General features: G+C 46.8%; 1 protein-coding gene across 2 annotated transcripts in view; it reads right to left on the minus strand.

Moving 5' to 3' along the window:
- MYLK3 (myosin light chain kinase 3) overlaps positions 1-20,906 on the minus strand; it is a 44,673-nt gene that overhangs the window by 15,714 nt on the left and 8,053 nt on the right. Inside the window, exons 1-8 of one of the 2 annotated variants that reach the window (XM_019456046.2) lie at positions 17,718-18,381; positions 11,341-11,431; positions 10,037-10,421; positions 5,733-6,172; positions 3,349-3,454; positions 2,701-2,794; positions 2,175-2,284; positions 1,159-1,300 (exon numbers count right to left, since the gene is read on the minus strand). In XM_019456046.2, the coding sequence (XP_019311591.1) occupies positions 1,159-1,300; positions 2,175-2,284; positions 2,701-2,794; positions 3,349-3,454; positions 5,733-6,172; positions 10,037-10,421; positions 11,341-11,431; positions 17,718-18,194 (1,845 nt within the window). In that variant the 5' untranslated portion in view covers positions 18,195-18,381. Of the gene's footprint in view, positions 1-1,158; positions 1,301-2,174; positions 2,285-2,700; positions 2,795-3,348; positions 3,455-5,732; positions 6,173-10,036; positions 10,422-11,340; positions 11,432-17,717; positions 18,382-20,906 lie in introns of those variants that run through there. The other variant, XM_019456047.2, reaches the window with a different exon arrangement.

The following is a 20,906-nucleotide window of genomic DNA, read 5'->3' on the forward strand; positions in this document are numbered from 1 at the left end:
GGTCTTTGACCCAGAACCACAGAGCTGAAGCCTGTGCTTCCCCCAACTGCCAACCTCACAGAGCAGCTAATCCAGAAGGCTTGGAATTAGCTGTAGGGATCTGGGAAGCCACAGGTCAATTCCCTACTATCGCTACCATTTTTCTAAGAAGTCCAACTTTACAGGTGTCAATCAGAAAAGATGGTCAGAAGAAGCAATGTGCACCCACAAAGTTCTGGCCAACCTACTTCCCACCTTCTGTGGGGAGCCACTGAAATTCCTGAAAGGAGTTGTTGAGAAACACCCTCCTGCTTGCCCAGCAGAGTAGGAAACCACAGAAATGGCTGCCATGTATCAAGTGCTTACTACCAGCCAGGCATGACACTCCTAGGACGATCCTAGTAGACAAAAGAGAGTGTAACACATTCACTCACTGGAATATCACATGGCCCTTAAAGAGAATGAGAAAAGATGTCTATAATGTACTGTTAACTGAAAAAAAGGTAAGTTTAAAAACAGGATGTATATAGCATGATCACTTTTGTATATATTTGTGTATCATGCCAAACTGCTAATAGAGAAGACCTCTTAGCAGGGGAAGAACTTTTACTGTGTATTTTATACATTTCTATATTGTCTATATTTGTTACCACAGCATATGTTCCTATTTTAATTTTTTTAAAACTAATCTTAAATGTTTTTAAGTTTTTATTTAAATTCCAGTTAGGTAACATACAGTATAAGATTTCAGGTGTACAATTTAGTGATTCAGCACTTCCATACAACACCTGGTACTCATCACAAGTGCCCTCCTTAATCCCTATCCCCCATCTAACCCATCCCTCACCTAACCCATCTGGTAACCATCATTTTCTTCTCTATCGCTAATGGTTTGTTTCTTGGTTTCCCTCTCTCTAAAGATATTTTTAAAGAAAAGAAGGTCACTGTATCATTTAATCTTCAAAAAACACTTAAAGAGTTACAATTATCCACATTTTATAGTGGAAGAACTGAGGTTCAGAGAGGCAGCATGACTCATTTACTCCAGAGCTAGGAAATGGCAGAGAGCCAGAAATGGAAGCCAGGATGGTCTGTTGATAGAGTTCTTTAAGGTAAGAAAGCAGCAGAAGCTCAGGAACCCTGGAGGCCCACCCACCACATGCCCAGGTGGAGCCTGACCTTGAGGTCCAAGTGCAGGATATAGTGCTGATGGAGGTAATGCACACCCTCGCAGATCTGCTTGGTGAACAAGATCACATCCAGTTCAGTCAGCTGGTACTTCTCCTCTGTGATCCGGTCAAAGAGTTCACCTCCATCCACACTGCCAGGGCAAAGAGAGAGGTAGGCACTGGCCTGAGCAAGGCTCCCAGAGGACTTGTCCACTCATATCACCAAGGTTCAAAAGAGGCCAACCCACGTAAGCCTGAGGGTTACGATTAAGGAGGGATTAAGGAGGGCCACTGCCATCTGGGGTTTTTATGGAGATCTTTGTTCTGGCCCATTGCCAGCTCAGAGTGCAGGTGGTAAAAAGAAACTGATGGGCCAAAGGGAATACTGGGGATTGTCTTCAGTGTTGATGATCCAGGCTCACTCTGGTGACTCTGTGCCAAGATTATAAACTTGTTTGGCTACAATGTTGCTTTTTCACTCTTGGTAGAGACATGACATGACATGATATTACAAACCCTACCATAAGGAAAATAGCAACACAAGCACAAAAATAAATGGCCTCTGAGGCCCTGGTCTCAGCTTCAGGGGTGGTTGGGAGTGGTGGGGACTGTGTCAAATGGGAGACTGGCGATCCTGTCTACAGAGTCAGCAAGTAGGAGCTCCAGCACACCAGTTCCAGCTGAAACGCAGGTCCAACATTACTAGATTGTTCACATTTGTAAGAAAAGCAAGATATCTGGGTTTTAATGTGAAATTTCCCAATTTCCAATTGTTAATGCTTAAATCAAAATTATTACAAATTGTGTATGCTAAACCAACATACATCTACAGGTCAGTCAGGTTTACTGCTGGTTTATGACAAATGACTTTGTCCTCCATGCTGCATATTGGAGGTGATGATATTCCTTAGATGTCCCAGAGAGGGGAGGGGAAAGGGAGAGCTTTGCCTAGAACCACGGCTCCAAGCCCCAGCCCTGAGTCTGGGCCCACAGACAAGCCACTGCTCCACCTCCTGAGACACTCACTATTCCATGACGAGGGTAAAGCTGTTCTTGCTTTCAAAGGCATCATAGAGCTGGATCAGGTTCACGTGGCTGAGCTGGTTCATGATGTAGACCTCATTCTTCACATCCTCCTTGTGGAGTCGGATGGGAGAGGAGTTTCCAAGAAATGGGTCAAGAAGATGAGCCTCCCAAGACACATGCCCTTCCAAGGTGCATGCCCACCCTGTTTCCTCATTTCCTACTCTCACATCAGGTTTCCGACTCAGCACCCAAACCAGGTTCTTACAACAGACCCACCATTCCGCAGATAGGAAACCTGAGAGGCCCAAGAAGGAAGCCTGGAAATCCAGAGGGACCCTGTTGTCCAAGGTATGAGGTGATGTGCTGGGCAGAGTGTGGGACTCATGGAAAAGAGGCAGGGAAGGTGGCAGGGTTCCTGATCAGCATGCAGGGGGCTGGGGAAGTGTAGGGCCAAGGGGCCAATAAGGAAGTATAGGAGCCCTGAACTTGGCCCAAGGCACCAGCTGGTCCAGGGCAGATGCCTCACCCGGTCCTTGGCACTCTTCACTTTGATGATCTTAGCTGCCAGTGAGAGGCCTGTGGACTTCTCTGTGCACCTGTGGACCTGGCCAAACCGGCCCCTGCAGAAACACGACACAGCAGACTGAGACCCCAACAGGCTCACTCCATACATGGTGGACCATCCTGTACCCTGGACTTTCTGGTCCTGCCCTCTGTCCGTAAACACCATGGGATTATCCTGCACCCCAGAGGTACTATAGTCATCACCCCAACACCACATTGGTTATCCTGAAACTTAGAGAAGACCTTCTTCATCCTCTCATAAAGTATCTATCTATACCCTGGGGACTACCTCCCTCATTCCACACCACTCAGATTGCCCTACCACCACTAGTATATGGTTCCCATGCCCATACTGTGTGGGCCTCCTGCACCCTATACTTCATCTCACACCATGTGGGCTCTTCTGCACTCTAGAGGTATTCTCTTCACCTACTCTCTGTGGACTATCCATTTCCTAGTACACTGTGTGGTATATATACCACTCCTGGCTTTGGCTCCTGGTCAACCCCTTCCTGAGAAGCATACAACAGCATGCCATATAAGGCCTCCAAGTGTCTCTGCCCCCAAGCCTCTTGCTCCCACTCTCTCATCAAGGTGGAAGCCCACCTACCCTCCCAAGACGTCATGCTGGCACACTGTGTAAACTGCTGAGGTCGCGGTCTCCTTGACACTCACCACGCGGTGTTCAAAAGGGGCTGGTGGGGCTGGACTGTCATCTGTTTGGGAAACAACACCTTGTGAGCCTCCTAAGTGGTTGGTTTAAGTGACAAGCCCTTCACTCTTCTCAAGGAACACCTCATTGGAGTCACCCACTCAGCAGAGGAACAAGCTGAGTCTCAGAGATGTGAGGTACTAGCCCAAGGTCACACAGCAAGTCAGTGACAGATGGGATTCAAACCCAGGTCTCCCATCACCTACAACAGTGCTCTTTGAAATATGGAGAAGTTATACCCAGTCTGTTCATTGAAGTTAAAAGGGGATCCACAGTGGATCAGTATAGTCAGCAGGAAACAGAAGGTGCACTTGAACGGGGTAATTGAGAGAATTTAATGACAGGACTATGTTTGAAGGTCCAGGCAGGGCTGCGGACATCAGTGACGTTAGTGTGACAGGGAGCCAGCTGGAGACAAACACCCACCCTTCCTCTTCTTGCACCCTCTGATCTCCTGATAGGGCAAGTAGCCTGTGATGTAGCCTGTAGCAGGTGTGCTCGGAGGGGTTTGGTGGTATCTGGGGAATGGAGGAGGAAACAGGACACCAGCACTTGGAAAGATAAAAATGTCTGAGTGTTTTTGAAAAATCTTGTCCTTCAGAGGTAATAGGAATCTAGAAGTGTTGCATGAAATAAAGCACAGGAATGAAGCAAAACAGCAAACACAATGACTGAAGCTGGTTTGTGCATTAAGGACTGTGGTGGGAAGTCAGCGGCCTGGGTTGAAATTTTGTCTGGATTTGTCATAGTTCACTCAGAGTGTTCCACCCACAGCTCTCATACCTCTGAAACCATACACCCGGTGCAGTGCAAACACAGCTTAGTTTGTCTTAGTAAAATTACTCTTTGCTCCCCAGAATAGAAGTTTGAATTTGCCTTGAGAGAATATTGCTTATTCTTTTTTTGCATCTGCAAAGCAAACCGTGGGCCCTGGGCCACAAAGGTAATATATATGGGCTATTGTTGCTACAGCTGCTATTTTTCTGGGACCCTAGAAAAGCTGGGATTCTGAGTGTGTGTCACAGGGATTCCAAATCTAGAATTAGGTCTGCAGTTTCTTTGCCGCACACTAAGGGTTCAGAGTGGCTGCAGAGCCATGAGGTTTGTACACATGGTTCCAGAGCCAGTCAGGGTTAGATCCTGGCTCTGTCAACACTGACTCTGGCCCTGAGCATGTTCCTTGACCTCTCTTGTATTTCCATTTATCCCCACTCAACAGGCCTGTGGGAGTAAATGCCTGCACAAATGCACGTGTCTTGGCACACAGAGAGCCCTGAGTTCACGTTGGCTTTATCACCATTCCAAGCCTCAGAAAAGATTCTGGAGACTCTATTTGCTTTCAGCTGTGTTTCAAGAATTAAAGGAAGGGACGCCTGGGTGGCTCAGTCGGTTAAGCGTCCGACTTCGGCTCAGGTCACGATCTCACAGTCTGTGAGTTTGAGCCCCGCGTCGGGCTCTGGGCTGACGGCTCAGAGCCTGGAGCCTGCTTCCGATTCTGTGTCTCCCTCTCTCTCTGCCCCTCCCCCATTCATGCTCTGTCTCTCTCTGTCTCAAAAATAAATAAAAAACGTTAAAAAAAATTAAAAAAAAAAAAGAATTAAAGGAAGCCCTTGTCCACATTTGGACCAAGTCGTACAGGTGGAGAGGAAGCAACTAGAGATGTCACTATGACAGGACAACTGCGGAGTCCAGAAGTGGCAAGGGGCCCCAGATGACCTGCAGCCCTTCCTCAGGGACTTCCAGAAATTCCAAGGCAGGAAACCAGCAAAGGGTGGCCTTTCTGCTGGCCTTCATGAGATGAGGGTTTACACCAAGGAGGGTAGGACCCTAATGCTGGAACAATTGAGGGCATTTCAGTCACATGAACACAAGGATGTTTCCCACCACTACTGGGATCCTCACTACACCCTTCCATACCCCAGGATGAGAACTTACTCATTGGGCATGGTGGCCGATAATGGGTCCGTTAATTAATAGAAGTTCTTTTTAACAGGATCCTTCTCTGGCTCAATCCAGAATGACACCAATGGTGAAGAGCTCAGGTGGGCTGGTGGCTTGGAGAAATCCACCCCGTTGAGCCACAGGGCTCCCCTACTGCTACAGTCACTCCAAATCCAGCCTGCTGCATCTCCAGCCCTTGCTCTTTAGCTCCAGCAGTTACTGGCAGGCTGTTCTAAGTCTTGAACTCCCCCAGACCCACATTCTCTTGCCCTGAAAGCAGAAAGGTACCCTGGGTGTAGGTCCCCCAAACCCACTTACCAGGCACACAGCAATGGACTCACCCAGAACCACGCTGCCAGCCTCAGCTCCCAGGGGGGTCTTCCTTCCTGCTTCAGCTCTGCCCATGCCTCTGGATGTGCAGTCCTTTCCAGGCTCAGGGTGTCCTGTCCCTGGGTCTTTGTCCTGCTGCCGGCCCAGGGATCCAGCATGGTCTCCCATGTTCCTCCTGGCCCCTCTTGGTCCCACGGTGGACTCAGCCCCAGGCCCCTGCTTCTCCTTTGCCTTTGCTCCCTCATCGCTGCTCTGCTTCCGCAGTGGGGAAATCTTTCCAGCTCCTTTTGGGATCTTGGTCACAGGGGTCTGGGGGGTGGGCCCAGGTGGGTCCTGCTCACCTGGATAGGCAGCTGCTGGAACCTCCTCAGGGGGTATGTGTCTGAGGCTGCCCCCTCGTGTCACAAGCAGCTCCCCAGGGGTGTCTGTTTCCTGCACATGGATGGAGATCCTGGAGCAGAGATAAAATAAGGCCTTAAAACCAAGGACTTTTGAGTCACCACAGACCTGGGGTCAAATGCCTGCTGCTGCCACTCAATGATCACGGCCTGTTGGTCTGTTTTCTCATCCATAAAAAGGGTCCTTCAGGTTGTTATAATAGTAAGGTAGACTATGTTTGAAACAAGCAGACCCCAACCCCAGCCTCTCTGGATACCCTGATTACCTCTGCACAGACAGGACACCTGGGAGAGGCTGGATTCAGTGAAATGGTACCATTTGCTCTCAGAATTCCAGTGGATGAGTGTCTGAAGAAGACTGATGTAACCTGTGTTGGACAGTGAGCACCAGCTGCCTCTGAAGTCCTTGGAAACCTGCTTCTGCCCCAGGGGGACTGTGGCCTGGAGGCAGGAGACCTGGGTTCTTCCCACCCTCTCTAGGCCTCAGTTTCCCTTTCAGTTAAATGAAGAAAGGGTGAAGCAAGTCAAATATCACACTGGAAGCCCCAGGTCAGACATATTTTATTAAAATCAGGTAAATGCTCATAGAGGCTGGATTTCTTATTTCTCTTGAACAAACAGTTCTGGCTGAGCTGGGCAGGTCCGCAGAGCTGAGATGCAGCTCCACTTCCTCACAGACCCTGCTGCACCCCGGCAATGCCATAGAGCCCACTTCATCCATTCTCATTACCCATACCTTGTGACATTTGGATTTGGGGGCCCAGCTGGAGGTCAGGAAGGCCCTCTGAACCCTGACAATATTCAGAAGGAAGGACCTTGACCCTGGGAGCTATGACCCCCAGGGGTTCGGACCCTCCCTCTTAGAGTTGCCCCTGCTCTGATTGTTCTTCACAACTCACTGCCAGGGTGTATGTGTGTTGGGGTGGGGGTAAGGGGGTGAGGGTCTGGCATGGACTAAGTCTCAGGAGGAGGCAGGCAGCCTCCTTTCTGGTCTTAGCTCTGGACCATGTTGCTGGACAACTTTGGACAAGGCCAGTGCCAGTTCCTTCTTCTGTCAGAGACATTGATACCTTGCAGAAGTGCTGAGTTTCCACAAAGGGGGGAAAGGTCCCAAAGTGAGACCCAAATGGTCCAGCTGCTGTGGACAACAGGAAGGTGGTTCCTCAAAAATTTAGAAAAAAAAACCTACCAAATGACCCAGCAATCCCACTTCTTAAGTTCCAAACCCATGCTCATAGCAGCATTATTCACAACAGCCAAAGGTGGAAGCCACCCAGGTGTCCATCAATGGGTGAATGGATAAACAAAATGTGTAATATCCATACAGTGGAAAATTATTCAGCCTTAAAGAGGAAGGAAATCCTGTTGCATTCTACTACCTGGATAAACCTCAAGGACATTATGCTAAGTGAAATAAGCCAGGCACAAAAACTCTGATTCCACTCATATAATTCCACTTATATGAGGTACCCACAGTAGTCACGTTCAGAGACAAAAAGTACAATGGTGGTTGCCAGGATCTGGGGTGGGGGTAGTAAGAATTGTTTGACGGTTGTAGAGTTTCAGATTTTCAAGATGAAAATGTTCTGGAGATTTGTGTCACAACAACCCGAATATACTTAATACTACTGAACTGCACATTTAAAAATGGTTAACTTGGTAAATGTTATGTTACATGTTTTTTTACCATAATGAAAAAACAAAGTGAGGCTTTTCCATAGCAGTCGAAAGCCCAGCCCCTCCCTGAGCTGCAACAGGTCCTCTGAAAGCAGTGCCTATTCCTAAATGCACTGATTCTGTGCAAGCTTGTCCACAGCCAGACTTAGGCAAAAGGCAGCAGAATCCCCCCCTGCACCGTGGCCCTCGGGAGTGAATACGGGTTGGTGATGACAAGGTAGGGTGGGAAGGTGGCATCCAAGCCTGGCTCAGGCCTCATCTCAACTGAAGGACACAGGAAACTGCAGGAAGCCAGTTGCTGGAACAGTATCCAGGTGGTCAGGTGGCCAGCTGATAAGGCCACAAGTCACTGTTGTCCCACTTGGTCTTCATACCCAGCAGGGCATGGGATGCCCCAAATGCACTGACATGCATTCCCATGTCACTGAGTATCCAATGTTTTTCCTCCTCCTACAAAGCACACCCAGGGCAGAGGGCAGGCATGACTAATCAATTACAGCACTGTGTCCCTCCAACTGCAGCTAGGGCCTCAGGATCCTCTAGACAGGCAGCCACTGCCAATCAACCTACCTTCCCCCTAATGCAGAATCTTTTTGAGGACCCTAACAAGTTCATGGCAAGTTCATCCCTATCCCTAGATTCCATATTTATAGCCCTGGCTAGGATCCAGGGATGCCTGCCAGGATTCCCTCCTTTTGGCCGGTTAAGGCTCTCATTTCCTTCCAGAACAAAGGCAGACAAACCATCTGGGCTTCCCTGCCAGTCACCACAGTACACAGACAGCAGCGCCCCTCCCTATGCCAGGCCCAGGGAAGGGATGGGGCTCTGTTACAGGTCAAGATGACCCAGGACAGGTGCAGGAGGGCACCAGACCCCCTTGAGAAAAGACAGGTAAGCACAAGTACCCTTAAGTGAGCCAACCTGGGGGCCAAGATGTACTGTTCCCCAGGGCTGGGGAACACAGGGCTGGGGAGAGCTTGGCAGTCATCAGGTTCTGGGTCTTCCTGCACTGTGTCTGCTGAGGGCTGAGGGCTGGTCCTGAGGCTACCTCCTGAGGACACAACACCACCTTCAGGACCCCAAGCATAATTCTGAAAGCTACCTAGATTGATTCAGCCTATACCAACCTCTTTCTGAAAGCCCATCCTTTCTTCCCCACCTTAGTATTTGGGTCTTAATTAAATGCTGACCTGAGGAAAGAGGCTGGTGCAGTAGTTAGGAGATTTCTGGAGTCCATAAACCTAGATTCAGATTTCAACTTTGTGAATCCCTAGCCATGTGGCCCTGGCTACTCTCAGCCTATTTCCTTATCAATAAAATGGGAAGGCAACCACGCTCATCTCCTGGGAATGTTGTGAGACTACAGAGATATGATGCCTGTGAAAAGCTTGGTCAATTCCAGCATCTAGGAGAGTTCAGTGAGCCCCAGCCTGTAGCTATTATAATTGCTCTAAGAGCTGGTGGTTCTCAGCCCTGCTCCACATTGGAATCACCCAAGGAGCTTGTAAGAAAGAGAAAGAGAGAAAGGGAGAGAGAGAGGGAGGGAGGGAGGGAGGGAGGGAGGGAGGAAGGAAGGAAGGAAGGAAGGAAGGAAGGAAGTGGGGGGAGGGAGGTGGGGGAGGGAGGGAGGGAAGAAAGAGGGAAGGAGGGAGGGAGGGAGGGAGGGAGGGAGGGAAGGAAGGAAGGAAGGAAGGAAGGAAGGAAGGAAGGAAGGAAGGAAGGAAGACCAAGAAAGCAAGAAAATACCTGAGCCTTACTCCAGACTGAATAAATCAGACTCTCTGGGCACTGGTATTTTAAGAATTCCTTTCAGGGGGCACCTGAGTGGCTTAGTCGGTTAAGCATCCGACTTTGGCTCAGGTCATGATCTCACGGTTCATTGAGTTCAAGCCCTGCATCAGGCTCTGGGCTGACAGCTCGGAGCCTGGGGCCCACTTCAGATTCTGTGTCTCCCTCTGTCTGCCCCTCCACTGCTTGCACTCTATCTCTCGCATTGTCTCAAAAATAAATAAACATTAAAAAAAATTCTTTCAGGTAATTGTAATGGGCACCAGGTGAGAAACAGTGCTCTAAATTCCCAAAAGCATTGCCTGCACCTTCTCCTGTCTTCCCCTCATGAAGCTAGACAGCACTGTGCTGACAGTGACACTCAGCCTCAGCAGCTAGTCTCTTGGCCATGCTCCAGCTGAGGGGCTGCTGTTAACTCCCTCCCTTGCCCACCATGGAGGAACACCCCCTACCTCGGAGGTGTTTCTACACCACTGTAAGCTGCCTTGGCCTGGACTGGCAGCCCTGGAGTCAGCCTCATGCCTGCCTCTGTGGGCCGAGAGTCAGGCCTGCTGAATGATGATCCTCGTGCTGTACTGGGTAAAGTCTCCTGGCTGGTTGGGGCCTCCTTGACCCTGTTGGGTGCTGCAGACAATTCCAGGTCAGTCCCAGGGTTCTCAATGAATGCTCCAGGAACTTTGGCTTCCACCTCTGTGGGCAGCGGCAGGTGGCCAGGGGGCACTTCTGCCTGCCCTAGTGAAGCCTCTTCCTGGGTGAGAAGATCAGATCCTATCCCTGAAGCATTGATGGGAGTCAGCGTCTCCACTGTCCCCTCTGGCAAGTTTTCCTTCTGGCTCTCTACAGGAAAATAGGCAGCATAAAAATGCATTCCTATATGGAGAACTCTGTGCTAAAGATATTGTAACAAATGTGCAAAGGCCGTTCTGTGCAGCATCTTTATAATAGGCAGACTAGAAATAACCCAAGTGACCACCAGTAGGAAGCTGGTTGGCTAAACCATGGCCCATCACACAGGAGTACTGCACAGCCATGAAAATAGAAAGATGCAAATATCTCCTTATGTGGCTATGAAGCGATCTCAGGATATACAGTGAAAAAAAAGCCAGGTGGAGAAAAGTATGTGCTTCTCTTTATCTAGGAAGGGAGGATATGTGAGTGTGTGTTCACAACCACTTAGAACATGGTAAAAATGTTCATGCTTAAACTTTCATGCCTAAAGAGGCAGAAAGAAGGATAAGACAAAAACTTTTTTAAATGCTTTCATATGCAAGGGAGGGAACACAATGCAGGGAACAAGGACAGAAGCTAGACTTCTCTTAATATACCTTGTTTTGTCTATTTGACTTTAGAACTATGTCAATATTACACAAAATTGTAAAAGAAAATGAAACTTTAATAGAAGCTATTCCAAGTGACTTTAAAACAGTAACACAGGGCACCTGGGTGGCTCAGTCAGATAAATGTCTGACTCTTGAGTCTTGATTTTGGCTCAGGGCAGAATCACATAGTCATAAGATCGAGCCCCATTTTGGGTTCTGCAATGACAGTGCAGAAATATAAATAAACATTTAAAAATGTTTTTAAATAAATAAATAAATAGGAATACATAGTGGGATATACATAAAGGACAAAAGAAAAAAGAAAAAAAAGGAGCAGCTTCAACAGTTTTTCAGTGATCACATTGTCGCCATTGGTATTTTTATTTTGAAACTATTATGTGTGTGATGTGAAATAAAGCAAATAGGGTCCCACTCACCTTCCTGAGACCCCCTGATCTCGGCCTGCACGGCTCTGGTGCTCAGCACATGCTTTGGTTTTGCTCCTTTCTCTTCCACTCGATCTTTGTTCTAAAAGAAACACCATAAAAACCACCACGATCATCATCACCATCATTGTTCAGGCCACAGAAGGTGGAACACCTACCATATGCTAAAGGTAGAAGTACTTAGGTTATTTCACGTGGTCTCACAGTAATACTAGAGTGTAGATATCACTATTGTCATCATAGGGACAAAGACACTTACCCAAGGTCATCAAGTTCTTTGTAATATGTCTCATATTGTCAGTAAGGAGCAGACCTGACAGGGGCTTCTAAACAGACTGGACCTCAAAGCACGTAGACCAGTAATGGAAAATAAATTTAATCATAAAGTGTTAATAATTCAGATCAGTCAGTTATGGCTATTGCTTGGATTCTAAAGTCAAATTAACCCATGCTTGTTTAGGGGGTGGGGATGGGTAGAGGGGAAAGAAGGGTAGGGAGAATGCCACAATCAATGAATAGTGTCTGCCAGGAAGCTGGGTTGATGCATCCTATGGTCACCCCTTTACAGTACAGTAGTGTGGCAGGAAGCACAGCCTCTCAGACTCTTGAGCCAGACCTGCTGGGTTTAAACCCCATCTTCACCACTCGGCAGAGATCCTTAACTTCTCTGTATCTCACTTTCCTCATCTGTGAAATGAGGAGAATAATATTATCTGACTCACAGAGTTAGTGAGAGGATTGGGGAGTTAATTTGTGAAATGTCCGGACAAGTGTGTCCAGCACATGGTAAGTGCTCAGTAGCTCTGGTGATTTTATCCTGCCTGAGACAGGGAGCTATCTGTCTTCGATGAGCCAATTGATTGATCCATGGATGGATTGCGTAAGGACACTCAAAGTCTGACCTAGAGAAGCCCTCAGCAGCTCTCCCTTTAACTCTAAGTGCTCTGCATGAGGCCAGTGATCTTACTCCTGAAATGGTAGGAGTACTCAGTGTTTTTAAGTGCAAATATTTCTAGATGACCTGACCCCTTGCTGGGTGCCCTTGGTGTTTGTAGAGGTTTTTAGCCTTTGATTGGTGCAGCCCCTAAAACTCCTCCTGGCCCTTATCACAGCAGCAGTTCTGGTCACAGCACCCCCCTGAGCCTGGGCTGAGACCCTGGGCCCCACTCACTGCTGAAGGCCCTTTCCCTTGACTTGGCCACAGACACCCCAACTGGGAGCCAAAAAGAGCTTGAGACACATTTTGTTTGGCATGCACAGCATTTTAATTTTTTTAATTTGTTATCAACACTTTAAATCTAGGAGACTTTTATATTAAAATTCCAAGTTCCATTTTGGGGCTTAGAATTGCTCTGTGTTTTGATTATGGTGGTGTTGATTTGGATGTACACACTTGTTGAACTATGTTGAACTATATACATAGTTTGTGTGTATGTGCCACTTATTGTATGTAAATTATATATTAATAAAACTGATTATAAACAAGTCTAGGTTCCCAAATTCTCCTAAAAAAAGAAAACTGAAGATCTGGCAACTTTAGGGACACATGGCAAAAATCAGCTGGAGCAGTTCCCTCTAACTGGGGCACCACAGTCCTCACCTCTCCAGAAAGTCTCCCTGGCACTAAGGATGAGGGTTTGTTCCACTGTTTTTCCTACACTGTACCCGCTTTGTTCAATCCTACTACGTGCTCATCCCTTTGGGATCCCAGCACACCAAGCTTTGTCTTCTTGAAGGTAACAACACATGGGAACACCCAGCCCCACCCCTGGCGTGTGGTAGGCACCTAATAAATAAATGTCAGCTGCTGTTATTATGATTAGCACCAGCACATCAATGTGACCAGGGCCCCCTACTCAGCAGAGACCTCTACGTTGGCCTCCTGCAGACTCTGTCCTTCCACCCCCGTAGCTGGGGGAACAGGAAGCATTATCATGGGATGCCTCCTGTTTCACCCCGGCAGAGAGGCACTCAAACTCTCCTTTGGCAGACCTTGATGGGCTCAGAGTGTCCTCTCCCTCTCTCCACTCTTGGTGTAGGCAGTACACACGCACCTAAACATGCAAACACACACACACACACACACACACACACACACACACACAGCTGAGTCGTGTCTTCAGGACTCAACATTTTGGTTCCAGCTCATCCAGAGGAAGGAGAAGAGACCCTAAACACCATTCTAGAGGACTGGTGTCTTCTGAACAGTTTGTCTATGATTTGGGCCACCCCTGGCTGAGCCTGGCCCTGTCCTTCATGAAAGAGCACCTGACTTCTAGAAATACTCTAATTCATTTTTACAACCAAACTGAAGTACCACTGGGCACTTCAGAAAACCCAAGGAGGACCTTTGTGACGTCCTGGCACAATTTTCTTTTTTCTTTCTTTCTTTTTTTGGACATTTAAAAATGTTTTAATTCCAATATAGTTAACATACAGTTAACTACAGTGTTACATTAGTCTCGGGTGTACAATACAGTGATTCAACACTTCCATACAATACCCGGTACTCATGGCAAAGTGCGCTCCTTAATCCCCATCACCTATTTCTCCTGTCCCCCCTGCCACCTTCCCCTCTGGTAACCATCAGTTTGTTCTCTGTAATTAAGAGTCCACTTCTTGGTTTGTCTCTCTCTCTCTCTCTCTCTTTTTCTTCCTTTGCTCATTTGTTTCTTAAATTCCATAGTCCCGGCACAATTTTCAAATTTAGGAGCCAATGCTAGGATTTAATTCAATCCCATAAATCATTACTATGCCCCTACCCTCTTAAGGAAACATGAACAGGATCTCCAGAAAGTCTCTTTTCAACACCAACAATATGTTAAATAGCTAGGGGTCTGTCTCAGTTCATTACCCATTCTCTGACACCTCCTATGAGACCCGCTCTGGCCACAGTACACAGAGGGAAGTAGAGGCCTCTTGTCACGGATCAAATAGGAGCTGACAGTCTGATTGGGGTGCTAGACCCAAACCTATAGATGGTTACCGATAGCTGTATTAAACACAAAGACCAGAAAAAAGATCAATCACATGCCAGTTGACCAGAACAGACAAGAAGAAATGTTGCAAGAACTCAGAAAAGAAAATGTTCTATGATTTCCCCTATTCAGAAATGCCTGCAACACATATAATATAGAGCTAATTTCACTAATATATGAAGAGCTCTTACAAATCAATAAGTACAAAAAAATGAAATAGAAAAGTGGGAAAAGAACATGGGCAGTTCACAGAAAAATATAGCAAACAAATTAAAACTACAATGACATATGCTATTCTATCTATTTCTGGCTACATTTGAAATTTTCCATAATGAAAAGTTTTAAATTTTTTTTATGAATTAAAGAAAAAGAATTAGCTTTGAGAGGCATATAACCAGTTGTCTTATTTAAATATTGATTCAAATAAACAAATTGTAAGGGGAAAAAAGCATAAGACAATTAGGAAAATTTGAACACTGACTTTGGTAATATTAAATTACTATGTACTTTTTGGTCATGATAATCGTATCATGATTACGAGTATTTTGTTTGTTTTTTTAAATATTTATTTATTTTGAGACAGAACACACATGAGCAGGGGAGAGAGAGAGAGGGAGAAAGAGAATCCCAAACAGGCTCTGCACTGACAAATTGACACAGGGCTCAATCCCACAATTGTGAGATCATGACCTGAACTGAAACCAAGAGTCAGACGCTCAAATGATTGAGCCACCCAAGCGCCCCTTGTGATTACATTTTTTTTTCCAATATATGAAATTTACTGTCAAATTGGTTTCCATACAACACCCAGTGCTCATCCCAAAAGGTGCCCTCCTCAATACCCATCACCCACCCTCCCCTCCCTCCCACCCCCCATCAACCCTCAGTTTGTTCTCAGTTTTTAACAGTCTCTTATGCTTTGGCTGTCTCCCACTCTAACCTCTTTTTTTTTTTTTTCCTTCCCCTCCCCTATGGGTTTCTGTTAAGTTTCTCAGGATCCACATAAGAGTGAAACCATATGGTATCTGTCTTTCTCTGTATGGCTTATTTCACTTAGCATCACACTCTCCAGCTCCATCCACGTTGCTACAAAAGGCCATATTTCATTCTTTCTCATTGCCACGTAGTATTCCATTGTGTATATAAACCACTATTTCTTTATCCATTCATCAGTTGATGGACATTTAGGCTCTTTCCATAATTTGGCTATTGTTGAGAGTGCTGTTATAAACATTGGGGTACATGTGATTACATTTTTTAAAAGAGCCCTTATCTTCTAGATATAACTGCTAGTTTTTTTGGATGAAATGATCCAATGTCTCAGATTTGCTTCAAAATAATCTAGAGAGAGGGAAGTAGGTGAGGATATATGCAACAACATCGGCCTCCCCTTGTGGGTTCACAGGGTGCATGATACTAATCTCTACTATAAGTGCTTGAAATTTTTCCTATAAAAAAGTTTGCATTTCGCAAAATTTTTCAGAATGTTAAAAAACACACACACAATAAGATCTCAGTTTTCAATCCCCACACAGGCAAAGAATAAACAAATTGGATGGTATGCTTTGTCAGCCAAAGGGGAGGCCACAACCATTCCCATATGCTATTGACAGGAGACCAAATTGGAAAAACTCCTTTGAAGGCCAGTTTTGCTTTATATACACAAATGGCATTGCTACATCTAGGAGTGTATCATAGACATAAGCTCACACTTCTATGGATATTTGCTGCATCGTTATGTATAATAGCTAAAAATAAGAAATAATGTAAAAAAACAATGACGCAGGGCTAGATAACAAATTAAGACACACACCCCCAACTGGAGAACTTTCCAACTTGCAGAAAGAGGAAGATTTCTATGTGTAAATATGAAACAGAGCATGTGGGTGGCTCAGTCGGTTAAGCATCTGACTTGATTTTGGTTCAGGTCATCATCTCACGGTTTGTGGGTCCAAGCCCCATGTCAGATTCTGTGCTGACAGTGCAGAACCTCTTGGGATTCTCTCTCCCTCTCTCTCTGCCCCTTCCCTGCTCTCTCTCTTTCTATCTCAAAATAAGTAAATAAATTTTGAAAACAATTTTAAATATGAAACGATGCCTAAAATATATTAAGTTAAAAAAAAATCAAGGCCAGAATAATGTGAATGATTTGAGTTAAAATAGAACAAAGAGGTGTGTTATAAACAGACTCCATCTGGGAGGTTTTGCAGGAAATTGGCACCTATCACTGCTCGAGGAGGAGTCTTGGGGACTGGGGATGGGGGAATGGAGTAGAAGGGACACGATGATGTTTTTTACCACATGAATATTTTCATCATGTGCATTTACTAGAGTCATTTTCTTCTTTAAAGCTGAGGTTGGTTATCAGTGAAAAAGGGGGAGGTCACCTCTCCCCTGCAGGCCAGACTCACAGGACAGCTGCAGGAAGCAAGGAGCTACTGGAGAGGGGCATCCTCTGGAAGAAGGTGAGGGGCAGGGAGAGGAAGGGGCCAGCAGGGTGAGCTCTGGCCTGGCTGCAGATGAGGAAGGAAGGCAAACCCTGCAGCCTTTCCCCTGAAAGCCTCACTGCTGACACAGAGTCCAGCACAGCCTCCTGCGGACCTCAGCTTATCTCTTGCCAGAGGCTGGTGGATAACAGCAGGGATCTGAGATGGTGGCTCCAGGCCGTCTGAGTGTTGCTAAGTGGCTGACTCTTAGCTGTTCCCAAACAGAATGTTGCTTCTATACACCTCACACATACACAAACACCCCCACCCCAGCCAAACTTCCGTTAGCCAGCAGGTTTGATTATGCAATCTTTGGGAACAGTCCTCCCAGAAATGCCATACTCCACCCCCAGGCTCCGGCTTCTTCATAGCCTGTGTCCCCTAGGGGTCATTGTCAACACTCATCTTCGAACAAGCAGCTGCACACTCTGCCCACTCTGGGACACAGCACAAGGTTGGGGACAGGAAGGTGAGGGTTCTAAAAGGGGGTTCTAATAGGTAAGCTGGCTCCCACCTGTTTCCTACTCCAGGTGTGAAGGACAAAAGGGAGCAAAAAGAAGTTACTAGAATGTCCAATAAGCTTCACTGTCTTCCTCTCCCTAATGGCCCATTTCCCCCCACTAGGTGCTCTGACACTGGCCAAGGCCCCACAGACCTCACCGAGGCACTGCCTCTTCCTTTCCCTGGGAAGAGCAGCCAGTCAGTGACCCGTGTGAAAATCCACCTATGAGCTCTCAGGTTCACCCTCTTCTTTCTCCATCCACAGGTCATGCAGGTGACACAGGAAGAGAACAACAGCTCCTGCTTCTCCTAAGACTAGCTGCCTGGCCAGTGTCCCCACCAGAGTCACTGGGGTCTCCCTTTCAGCCAGAAGGGTTACTGGGATAGGGAAGCAAGAACCAACCTCTGAAGAGCCATCAGCCAGGCTTCCTTTCCTCCAAGGGACACTCCCTTGCATGATGAAATCCATCACCTTCGAGTTCTGGAACACAGCCCCCACCAAAGCTATGGTCTTGTCCACGGCCACGACCATCCTGAATAGGGCTTCAAGCCTGGCACCATGCTGGGCAGCATCCTGCCGCACAGCCCTCACCAGCTCCAGGACCTCTGGCCACCCAGCCTGTGCGTCAGCGGGAGGAGTATGGTCAGCCCCACCGGGGCCCAGGATGTGAGAGGCCTCCAGGCGGTGTAGGCCCTGCTCCAGGTGGCCCATGCCTTGGTACACATACTGCAATTTCTCCGTGACATCTTCCTGGAAATGCAAGAGTTTGTCAACCTTCTCGTTTAGCACGTTAAGCTTTTTGTCCATGGTTGTTAAGCAGGCCTTGCCTGACACCAGCAGCCCCCAGGTCTCCACACCCTCCTTGGAGGCTTCAGACATCCTGAAGCAAGCTTGACAAGGACGAGGAATCAGAAAATCCACAGACTCCTAGTTTTCACTTGGGCAGTGATATCTGGAAGTTTCATTGTTCTTGGTAGCTAACAGCCTCACCCCACAGCGCCTGGGTTGTTTAGGGAGTCCAGAGGACCAGACTCTCTCTGAGCCTTGCTTATCTCCCACTCTGCTGTGGCTATGAGTGATAGGCTGGGTTTGGCAAGGCCCTTCTCCTTGGGGCCCCTTTGACATCATGGCAGCATTTAACATTCCTCTCTGAGAGGGTGCTGATTGGCAAATATTTTAAGAATCTATCCAAGGCAGGCAGGAGTTTGGATAGTTGACTAAAGGTTAGAAGAAAGGGGGTCCTTTAGGTAATGAACCAGAAAGCTGGACTTTACAAGGGGTCCAGGGATCCCAGGGTAGACCTTTAGAGGCCCAAAGCACTGAGGAGCAAATGGTATCATACTTGCCACAAACACATTGAATTCATGATGGAAAGCAAAACCAAAAATAAATGTGAGGTCATTCTGATTTTTGCCATGATAAAAATTTTGATGCTTCCACAAATTAAAACCAATTTTTGGTGCTCCTACTTTGAAGGTGCCCCAAATATGTGTTTAAGCTGCCTTTTGGGTGAATTGGCAGATCCTTCCCCACAATGGGCCCTCAGTCACTAGCCACTTGTACCTGAAAATAGAAGTAAGGGAAAATGGCCTAGGCTACTTGCCAAGTGCCATTCTTCAGGTCAAGTTCCTCACAGAGCCCTTTGGAAAACACCCACCAGTGGTGCCCCACCCCCCACCCCTGCTCCTCCAGCATTGACCATGTAGGCATCAGGCACCCAATCTCTATACACTAGAACTAACATAGTAGCAGCCTAGAGAGCAAGTGGGCCTGTGTTTCCTGTAGTTTCCAAACATTTTAGCCTCAAAACCCTTGGTTTGAATACAGAAGCATCAATAAATAAAGCAAAGGAGATGCTCAGGCTGACACTGAGGTGGGGTGTTAGGAGCCACCAGAGAGTCCCTAAGCTGCCAGCGAACGATTGACTGACACCATTTTATTCCAGGCCCTCCTAGGGAGAAAGCAAAGGGTGAGAGAATTTGTCCAAGGTTGCCCCAATACGGGGTATCCTGAGGCTAGCTAAGCTGTAGCCAATGCTGGCCCCAGGGAGGGCCTTTGTAGTGTCCTGCTACACTTCCTCCTCTGGAATAAAAGCAATCATGAGGATAAACTTTGACCTGGAAACCTGACATCTAAAAGCACCTTTAGATCATTTTGCTATTTTAAGCTATGGGTGAGCTTGCTACATAAGTACAGCTTGACCACAAACCCCCTCACTACCTGACCCTCCATCGGGATAGCTGCCCTAAGCAGCCAGTATAGAAATTCAGACTCATTTCTGGAGAGCACAGGCCTGGGTGTCATTGGTAGAAATATCAGGAACATGCTCATAAAAATGCTAGTCTGTTACAGCACTGTGATTTAAACCAAACATACAAACTCTTCTTGGGAAAAGATGTTTGGGGAATGTTGTGCTCCAGCTCCTCTTGGGGATTCAAGATGTGCCTCAGCAGGATCTCATCTGCTACAGAAAGAAACCAGCACCTGACCAGGGAATCACCCCTTCCTCTACACTTACCACCTCATACTTCTCTGTGGAGCTAGGGGTCCCTGGATCACACTTAGGGAAGCGGCTACCCAGAGAAATCTGCATCTAACACCAGCCCAACACCTGTCCAACAGCAGGTATGGATAATCTTTGTGGGATGCAGTCCCCACCAGTCTAAAGAGACAAACCCAGCTTCTAGGAGGGGTTGACTGAGCCGAATTTACAAAAGCTGGAGGAGCATACTTTTCAGGCATTCCTCATCCAAAGAAAATCTTGTAAGTAAGTACTATGAAGCATTGTGATTTATAAGGCTAGAAGGTTTATTAACTCCAGGAGGGAGTTTCCACCAATGTGTACCACAGGCCACTGCTGCGGGGATCTTTGGAGCAGCCTACATTCTTGGCTTAATAAAACCTGGAAACATTGCTAAGCGAAATTAGTCAGAGAAAGACAAATGTCATATGACTTCACTCATATGAGGAATTTAAGATACAAAACAGATGAACATAAGGGAAGGGAAGCAAAAATAACATGAAAACTGGGTGGAGGACAAAACATAAGAGACTCTTAAATATAAAGAACAAACAGAGGGTTGCTGGAAGGGTTGCAGGAGGGGGGATGGTCTAAAAGGGTAAGGGACATTAAGGAATCTACTCTTGAAATCATTGCTGCACTATATGCTAACTAATTTGGATATAAATTTGAAAATTAAAAATTAAAAAAAAAAAACCTGGAAACCTATCTTGAAAGTCCATTTGAACCCAAAGGAAAACAAAATGTCCCAGACATATGTCTATATCAAAAGCTAACTATTTAAATTACAAAAGGATTTACCCCTAGGTCTCCCTTAAGCAGCAAGTAATTGCAAGGCAGCTGGTTCACTAGAAATGTGGCTGCTGCATCCTCTACTGTTTCAGAACCAGCTCGTTGTTCCCTGGGGTCAGAACAGTCCTTGGACTTGCCTTAATCCTCAGGTGCACCAACATGCCTGGCAGGTTGTGGGTATTCAACACAAACGTATGGAAGAAATGAATTAAGGGGGCTCCAGCTGTGCAGGAGGCTGGGCTGAGCATCAGGAGACTTATGGAAGGAGCAGCAGCTGG

Source organism: Panthera pardus, unplaced genomic scaffold, assembly GCF_024362965.1.
Source record: "Panthera pardus isolate Hobbes unplaced genomic scaffold, ASM2436296v1 HiC_scaffold_18, whole genome shotgun sequence".
In the NCBI taxonomy this organism is placed as follows: domain Eukaryota; kingdom Metazoa; phylum Chordata; class Mammalia; order Carnivora; family Felidae; genus Panthera; species Panthera pardus.